Below are 7,697 nucleotides of genomic sequence, written 5' to 3' on the forward strand. Positions count from 1 at the left end.
TTAAACTTTTCATCCTCCTATAATTCAGTTTTAAAAACAAACAAAATATGAATCACTTCGAGAGCCAACAGATTTATTTATTCGATCAACAGGTTTTTGTACAAAAATACATTTATTTAATATAATCAAACGTTAACAAAATCGCATCTTAATTGACTGATACTATGAGTTTAGATACGTGTATTGGATCACTTGAGAATTGCTTATAGGATTGCTATATTAGCGAGATTCCATCACATTGTACTTGATATTATTTTCGTTTCTCTGGTTCCTTCTGCAAGGAAGTCTTTTGATTACTCTACAACTCGACTACAGATCGATTCTACGCAAAAGCATGCAAAGAGATTTATAAGTATACAGTTAAGTGACGTCATGGCGGCGCTACCATTGCTCTAGCTCAGCGTTAAATAACTACAAAAGAAGCGAAATCAAAGTTGAGTACGGGACAAAACTACAAGCACAGCAAAAGCGACGGTTAGACTAACATTTGGCGCGGTGGGAGATGGAGCAGCTCCGTGCGTCATCTCGTGCAGCTCCTCATCGGTGAAGGTCCGATTGGCTGCGTCAACCTTGTAGCTGAACGTGGCTGATACGGGCTTGTGGTCGGAGAGCATGTAGTCCATGTGAGACTGATAAGACAGTTGGTTGGCACTCAGGGTAATGCCCGGATAAATGTTGCTTTGCACGCGATGCAAAATCCTATCGCACCAGGCTGGTCGTCGCTTCAAGTTGTAGTTGTTGGTGCCCTCCACGAACTGCAGGGAAATAAATTTGTCATTAAATGGCTACTTGAGATAAGGGGAATTAAATCGATTTCTTAATTATTGGCCAGCTTTTGGCACTAAAGTTAGCTGGAAAAAGGTACTTTGCTGGCTTTGACTGACAACCAAGGCAATTTGAACTAAGGGGAATTCCCCAGCGGATAATACTTTTTGTGAATTCCCTAACGAAGTTAAAATAGCTCAGCGCATCATATTAGTTGTGTGACGACTGCTATTGTACACTGTTTTTGTAGCGGCAGAAAACGAGCAGATTTATTCCCTATTCACGCATGTGACAAAAAACAAAACAAAATTCTAGTAAATCTTATCTAAATTGAACCTGATATCTAATATGATATAATTTAATTAGAGATAAAGAAGGTCTAGGTTAGCAAACCCTTCTATCTTTGAGATAATGAGGTCAAAGATTTACTAATTACCTTAAAAGTGGGTGCAAAGTCGGGCTGCTGCTCCTCCAGCAGGCTGAAGGCGCTGCCCTTCTCCCGCAGAAGGTTCAACTGGTCCAGCTTGAGCAGATCCGCATAGCGCATGTTCTCCACATCAGTGCGCACATCCCAGGCGGACATCTCCCCGGAGAGGCGGAAATTGAGATCGCCGAACCAGAAGACAAAGTCGTGGTCGAAGATCCGGCGATATCCCTCCGCGTTGTACTTGTGGTTATCGACTATCTGGTGGTAGTCCTCGATGCGCTCCTTGAGCTTATCATCATGGGCCGCCAGGTGGGAGCAGACGAAGGCCACGCCCGTTCCGTAGAGGGAGAGTCGGATGCTCACTGCTCCCTTGTTGCCCCACAGACCACCCAGACCGGTGCGCGTGGCCTCCGACTCGATGTTCTTCATGTGCGGAATGTGCTTGTGCTGGGCGAACATGGTTATCAGGATGCCCTGCAGCTGCTTGGAGTCCACCTTGACAAACTGGTGGTCCTGCAGGGCGCCGGCGATCTTCAGCACCCACGGATCGTCCTGGAAGATCTTCAGCACCTGAGAGGTGCTCACCTCCTGGAACCCAATCACATATATGTCGGGCAGCTGGTTGTCCGGACAGGTGGTGTTCCCATTGAGCGACAGCAGGGAGCTGAGGTCCTGTTCCCGCGGCGAGTGAGTGCCAACGTTCCAGGTCAGCAGGAAGATGCACAGGTCGGCAATCACCGAAGTCGTAACCATTTTCCGTCCGTCAATTATCTATGATTAATACTTTCGGCTATAGACGTCGTCACAAGGTGGCAATAGATGAGTTCACGGGCATCCAAAACAGGTTTGCGGATGCGACAGCATTAAAAAACAAAGCGAAAGGGCTACTTGCACACGCTACTTTCATTAATGTAACATTCGTTTTTAGAGCTCTAATTAATTAAGCCGCTTTAATTGGATTAACTAGTGGTAGTCGCCTATATTATTTTTAGAATTCTCAGCTGTCGTTATTTATGTTTATTTCTCCGTCCGTTGAGTTGGAAAGGTATGACCGTACCGCGATCATTCAAATACACCACCCAGAACGAATTACTTATCGATAACATTCTGGCCGTCGGTATGATCGGTGGCTTATGACTATCGAGCTAGTTCTTTTTAATTTTGTATTAATTTATTATTTTTTAATGAACAAAGGTTATTTATAACTATAATAAATATAGAATAAGTTATTCTGAACCTTTAAGTAGAAAGCTAAAATATATAACAAATAAAAATAATATCAAACAACTCCCCTATGTTTACCAATTAAAAAGGAGGAATACCCCTTTTATAGCTACTTCGGCTATCGATACTATCGTATTGGACGCAATATTTGACCATATTTGTGTACACACTGGCCGGTGGGCAAGGATTTTTCATAAAAATAAACAAATTCGGGTTTAACCGACTTTCAATACGAATTAACTAAATCTTATCGCATGGCCAGCAGCTACGACATCCCCAGTTGGTGGGTTAATAAAGGCAGCAACTGTGTTCCCCCAGAAGCAAGTAATATTTGCTCTTTTTAGGGCCGGCAAACCGCCCACTGGGCTGCATCTGGATGTGCTGAAAGACGAGAAACTAGTCCAGAAACTGATGGTCGATGAGAAAAGATGCTACTTATTCGGTCGCAACAGCCAGATGAACGACTTCTGCATTGACCACGCCTCCTGTTCGCGGGTCCACTCAGCATTTGTGTACCACAAGCACCTCAACATAGCCTACCTCGTGGATCTGGGCTCCAGTAAGTGCTCAAATCCGAATTAGGGGTATCTACCCATCCTAACCCCCTTGTCATCTCCCCCAGCCCATGGCACCTTTATTGGAACCCTCAGACTGGAGGCGCACAAGCCCACACAACTGCAAATCAACAGCACCTTTCACTTTGGGGCTTCCACCCGAAACTACATACTCAGGGAACGACCCTCTGGCCACCACAGCAACATTATGGAGGACCTGCCGCTCAGTGAAACCAGCGATGGAGCTCTGCTGGGCCTTCCCGAAAGCCAAACCGAACTTGATGTGGGTTAAGTCTGCAGTAGACGCTCTTTTCCATGTTATCTAACCGTCCATCCCCATCCAGAATCTCACGGAGTACAACACGGCCCACAACCGACGCATCTCTATGCTGGGCATCGATGATGACACCAACATGCGAAAGCAGAACGCCCTAAAGCAGGGTCGGCGCATCCGGAATGTCACATTTAACGACGAGGAGATTGTCATTAACCCCGAGGATGTGGATCCCAATGTGGGGCGCTTCAGGAACCTGGTGCAAACCACTGTGGTACCTGCCAAGAGAGCCCGATACGATGTCAACCACATGGGTATCCATTCGGGCAGCAGCCTGGCGAGTGCCAATGCCGCCCATGTGCACCAATTGTTCCAGCAGAGCCTGGCGGACATGAAGCACCAGCAACAGCAGCACAGGGAAATGCCTCCACCCAATGCAGTGCCCCACTCGCCTACTAATTCACTATATCAAGGCCTCCCAGCCGAAACCCATGGCAAGGGTGATCTGGAGCCCATCTCTCCCCTGAGCATTGGTTCCAAGTTGGGCCTGCTGCTGCCAAATCCCGCGCCCGAGGTGATGCCCGTCTTCGATGAGGCCGTGGAGCCCACCTCGACATTGGCCCAAAAGTTGGCTGTGGCTAATGCAAATGGTAATGCTACAAGCTCTTATCCCACTCCAGATTCACCCATGATAACCCATTTTCCTTTTTTAGTGCGTCGCTATGGCGAGGATCCGCATGACTCCAGTGGAGAGGGCGACGCCCTGTGTCCACAGAAAAAGAAATACGCCAAGGAGGCCTGGCCAGGTCGCAAGCCCATGTTGGGGCAGCTATAGAGGCTTATTAGCTGGCCTGAGAGATTACAGAGCACCGAGAATTATGTTCGTAGTAAAGAAACCAATTTTATGTAGACCCCACTTACAATTTCCTAATGTTTATGATTGAAAATATTGTCTTGAGTAATATACATTTATTACACTTTCAAACATAATAAACCGACATATTTTACACCTTTAACGAATCACATCTTGCAGCTGTGCGGATACCTGGGAAAGGGTATCACATCTCTGATGTTCTTAACGCCCGTGATAAGCTGCAAGTAACGCTCAAAGCCCATGCCGAATCCGCCAGTTGGAATTCCTCCATACTTTCGCAGGTCAACATACCAGGACAGATCCTTTGGCAGTTGCGGATGGGCTTTTAATATCGCTGGGTCACTTTCACGCAGGCTACCACCGCATAGTTCTCCTACAGCTGGCATCAGGAGATCCAGGGCATGGACTCGATTGGGATTCGTGTGGGAGACTTTCATATAGAAGGGTTTTTGCTGCGCAGGCCAATCCACAACGAACACGGGAGCAGCACAGTGGGCCACTAGAAACAGTTCCTGGTCCTTGGAGAAGCCCTCATCGAGGCTTATGGGAGTCTTCAGGCTATCCTTATTTTCCTGCAGAACTTGCAGGGCTTCATCGTAACTCATTATCTTCCAGGGAACTTGCAACCAAGGCAGATCAGAGCTGGAGTTTGAGTTCTTCTGACAGAAATTAAGATCCTCGGAGCTCGTTTTCAGCAGGCGGTTCGTCACCGACTTAAGCATCTGTTCAATGAACCGCGCCAACTTTTCCAACTCCTCCAAATGGGCCAGTTCCGCTTCAAACATGTAGAACTCGGCTAAATGCAGTGGCGACTTGGAGTTCTCCGCTCGGAAGGCTGGTGAGAGAGTGTATGTGTTCCCCAGGCCGTAGGTCATGGCCTCCAGATGTAGTTGCCCGGAGACGGTGAGGAACACCTTGCTATCGAAGTAGCTTTGCTCCAGGGGAACATTCGGTCTGGCCATCTGCTTGAGGAGAGCTTCCGAGTCCGGTTGCACCCGGAACACTTCTCCCGCTCCCTCGCAGTCATTGGTGGTCAGCAGGGGAGTGTTGATCTGCACGAAGTCCAGCTCATCCATGTAGTCGTGAATGGCTTTTTGGGCCTTGTGCCTGACCCTCATCTGGGCGGCCACGAAATCAACGCGGGAACGGAGATGCAAATGCTCGCGGACATATTCCGGTGGATGTTTCTGCTTCGGGCTGAATGGATAGCCCTCCTGCAGGTGTCCTTCAGCTGGGGGAAGGATATGTTGTTTTAAGGTGTTCTTGTTCCTTAATCTTGGAGCCACCATAGTTACCCAACGTTTCCACCCGATCCGCATGCAACTCAAAGCTGCCATTTGGAGACACTTGGACTTGACCCACCGCCGAAATGACGCTGCCCGGAGCTAAGTGCTGGTTTTCCGGCGTCCGAGGCACCACCACCTGGAACCTACTGCTCGTGGATCCATCATTTATGTCCAGAAATGTGTTATTCTTCAGTCGGCGAACATTTTTGATCCAGCCCTAGTTGGAAATTACATTTTTTGAATGGGCAATGGATTTAGACTGTTAGTTATGGAGCCTACCTGTACGCTCAAAGAGTCTCCTGGCTTATGGGACCTACATATTTGGGCTATACGCTCCGATTTGCTATAAAATCGCCGCAGGAATAACATCTTTATTCCTATTTTGTTTTGATTCCCTTGCAGCCGGCGTTGCCAGATCTGTCAAATCGCTTGCGTCGTGATATATTTTAACGGCCGCGCGACGGTCATACTAGAGGTTCGTCACGAAACGATTGTAAAATAAAATTCCAGTTTTATTAGTTTTTAATGAAATAGCATTTAAATATGTCGGAATTGGACGCAGAGACCGTGCTGCTGAGCATTTTGCTCTTGGTTGTCATTGAGAATGCCCTGGAGATCTACATATCGCTGCGCCAGGTGAGTTTTTCCCTGTTGCCGGCTTGTTAAAGCGAGATGGCGACATTGCCGAGGAATTTTATCAATGCGGAATCGCGAATGATAAAATTAGAGTCGCAAATGTTAATTGGCTGCGCGGATTGCTTGCCCCGTTTAATGCATTCCCCTCTTCATCCACCGCCAGGTGAAAGTGTACCGCACCGCACTGAAGGTGCCCGCCGAGCTGACGTCACACATGGGCGAGGATACGTTCCATAAGGCGCGGAAGTACGGCCTTGATCAGGAGAACTTCGGCATCTTCAAGGCGGTGGTCATGGACGTGGGCCTGCTCTGCCTGGAGCTTTACATCGGACTGATCGCCCTGCTCTGGCAGCTGTCCGTCGAGGTGGTGGACAAGCTCAACTGGGACTCCAAGAACGAGATCATCGTCAGCTGCTTCTTCGTTCTGATCTCGAATGTCCTGAGCACATTTAAGGGACTGCCCTTCAAGATCTACAAGATCTTCGTGCTGGAGGAGACGCACGGATTCAACAAGCAGACGGCACGGTTCTTCGCCTGGGATCAGCTCAAGGGCTTCCTTGTTACCCAGGTCCTCATGATTCCCATCACGGCCGCCATTATCTTCATTGTCCAGCGCGGCGGAGACAACTTCTTCATTTGGTTGTGGATCTTCACTGGCGTTATCTCGCTGGTTTTACTCACATTGTACCCGATTTTCATTGCTCCCCTGTTTGACAAGTATACTCCTTTGGAGAAGGGTGTGTTGAGGCAGTCCATCGAGGATCTGGCCGCCTCGCTCAAGTTCCCGCTCACCAAGCTGTTTGTGGTAGAGGGATCCAAGCGCTCCTCGCACAGCAATGCCTACTTCTACGGCCTCTGGAACTCGAAAAGGATTGTGCTGTTCGACACGCTGTTGTTAAACAAAGGTAAACCCGACGACTCCGAGCTGTCTGAGGAGGAAAAGGGAAAGGGCTGCACCGACGAGGAGGTGCTGGCTGTCTTGGGACACGAGCTGGGGCATTGGAAACTGGGACACGTCACCAAGAACATCATTATCATGCAGGTTCATCTTTTCTTGATGTTCCTGGTCTTTGGCAATGTCTTCAAATATCCACCCTTCTACGTGGCCATGGGCTTCCAGCCCGGCACTCGTCCCATTCTCGTGGGGCTGCTGATCGTTTTTACCTATGTTCTGGCCCCGTATAACGCCCTAATGAATTTCGCCTTGACGATCTTGTCGCGACGATTTGAGTACCAGGCTGATGAGTTCGCTTTCAAGCTGGGATTCGCTGAGCAGTTGGGTCAGGCTCTTATCAAACTAAACGTGGACAACTTAGGCTTCCCCGTGTACGATTGGCTGTACTCCACCTGGAACCACTCTCATCCCACTCTGCTCCAGCGGCTAAATCGCCTCAAGGAGCTTAAGGAGGAAAAGAAACTGAACTAGGACCGCTAAAATCACACAAGACCAAAGTATACACGTTTCCCTTTGTTTTAACGTACAAATAAATAATAAAGTAAGGGGACAAGCCCCAACAAAATATTTAAGACTTTGCAATAGGGGAATGTTAATTTAACAGATCATTTGCAAGTTTTGATTACTTTGAACTGATTTTGAACATATAAACTGGTAGTTTAAAATCCGTCAGTCAGAACCTAGCCGAAAATGATTCCCTAA

At 48.0% G+C, this 7,697-nt stretch overlaps 4 protein-coding genes across 5 annotated transcripts; 2 read left to right on the plus strand and 2 right to left on the minus strand.

Annotated features, from left to right (window-relative positions):
• Window positions 1-52: 52 nt before the first annotated feature.
• LOC108008337 (phosphatidylinositol 4,5-bisphosphate 5-phosphatase A) lies at window positions 53-2,255 on the minus strand. 2 transcript variants are annotated; one of them, XM_017072165.4, is made up of 3 exons: window positions 1,202-2,255; window positions 486-755; window positions 53-411 (listed from the first exon to the last, which is right to left on the minus strand). In XM_017072165.4, the coding sequence occupies exons 1-3, from the start codon at window positions 1,943-1,945 to the stop codon at window positions 382-384; spliced, it is 1,044 nt and encodes a 347-aa protein (XP_016927654.2). In that variant the 5' UTR covers window positions 1,946-2,255; the 3' UTR covers window positions 53-381. The 2 variants fall into 2 exon arrangements, with proteins under 2 accessions (XP_016927654.2, XP_016927653.2); XM_017072164.4 differs by having other exon boundaries at window positions 53-755.
• Window positions 2,256-2,544: 289 nt separating this feature from the next.
• Window positions 2,545-4,260, plus strand: NiPp1 (nuclear inhibitor of protein phosphatase 1). The gene is made up of 5 exons (XM_017073521.4): window positions 2,545-2,699; window positions 2,761-2,975; window positions 3,039-3,253; window positions 3,315-3,894; window positions 3,958-4,260. The coding sequence occupies exons 1-5, from the start codon at window positions 2,671-2,673 to the stop codon at window positions 4,077-4,079; spliced, it is 1,161 nt and encodes a 386-aa protein (XP_016929010.1). The 5' UTR covers window positions 2,545-2,670; the 3' UTR covers window positions 4,080-4,260.
• AsnRS-m (asparagine--tRNA ligase, mitochondrial) lies at window positions 4,194-5,842 on the minus strand. The gene is made up of 3 exons (XM_017073516.4): window positions 5,684-5,842; window positions 5,414-5,621; window positions 4,194-5,349 (listed from the first exon to the last, which is right to left on the minus strand). Exons 1-3 carry the CDS (start codon window positions 5,771-5,773, stop codon window positions 4,265-4,267), a joined length of 1,383 nt encoding a protein of 460 aa, XP_016929005.2. The 5' UTR covers window positions 5,774-5,842; the 3' UTR covers window positions 4,194-4,264.
• Window positions 5,843-5,853: 11 nt separating this feature from the next.
• On the plus strand, window positions 5,854-7,562 carry ste24a (prenyl protease type I). The gene is made up of 2 exons (XM_017073519.4): window positions 5,854-6,040; window positions 6,204-7,562. Exons 1-2 carry the CDS (start codon window positions 5,948-5,950, stop codon window positions 7,464-7,466), a joined length of 1,356 nt encoding a protein of 451 aa, XP_016929008.2. The 5' UTR covers window positions 5,854-5,947; the 3' UTR covers window positions 7,467-7,562.
• The last annotated feature ends 135 nt before the right edge of the window (window positions 7,563-7,697 follow it).

The sequence above is a fragment of the Drosophila suzukii genome, chromosome 2R (assembly GCF_043229965.1).
Source record: "Drosophila suzukii chromosome 2R, CBGP_Dsuzu_IsoJpt1.0, whole genome shotgun sequence".
Classification (NCBI taxonomy): domain Eukaryota; kingdom Metazoa; phylum Arthropoda; class Insecta; order Diptera; family Drosophilidae; genus Drosophila; species Drosophila suzukii.

What these genes read in the sequence shown, in the direction of transcription:
- NiPp1 (XM_017073521.4), top strand. Translation starts at nt 2,671, where the DNA reads ATGGCCAGCAGCTACGACATCCCCAGTTG. An exon ending in AAAGCCAAACCGAACTTGAT is followed by an intron (nt 3,254 to 3,314) that starts GTGGGTTAAGTC and finishes ATCCCCATCCAG; the next exon opens with AATCTCACGGAGTACAACAC. An exon ending in GGCTGTGGCTAATGCAAATG is followed by an intron (nt 3,895 to 3,957) that starts GTAATGCTACAA and finishes TTCCTTTTTTAG; the next exon opens with TGCGTCGCTATGGCGAGGAT.
- LOC108008337 (XM_017072164.4), bottom strand. Translation starts at nt 1,945, where the DNA reads ATGGTTACGACTTCGGTGATTGCCGACCTGTGCATCTTCCTGCTGACC. An exon ending in ACTTTGCACCCACTTTTAAG is followed by an intron (nt 756 to 1,201) that starts GTAATTAGTAAA and finishes ATTTCCCTGCAG; the next exon opens with TTCGTGGAGGGCACCAACAA.
- AsnRS-m (XM_017073516.4), bottom strand. Translation starts at nt 5,773, where the DNA reads ATGTTATTCCTGCGGCGATTTTATAGCAAATCGGAGCGTATAGCCCAA. An exon ending in GAGACTCTTTGAGCGTACAG is followed by an intron (nt 5,622 to 5,683) that starts GTAGGCTCCATA and finishes ATTTCCAACTAG; the next exon opens with GGCTGGATCAAAAATGTTCG. An exon ending in GGATCGGGTGGAAACGTTGG is followed by an intron (nt 5,350 to 5,413) that starts GTAACTATGGTG and finishes TCCTTCCCCCAG; the next exon opens with CTGAAGGACACCTGCAGGAG.
- ste24a (XM_017073519.4), top strand. Translation starts at nt 5,948, where the DNA reads ATGTCGGAATTGGACGCAGAGACCGTGCTGCTGAGCATTTTGCTCTTG. An exon ending in TCTACATATCGCTGCGCCAG is followed by an intron (nt 6,041 to 6,203) that starts GTGAGTTTTTCC and finishes ATCCACCGCCAG; the next exon opens with GTGAAAGTGTACCGCACCGC.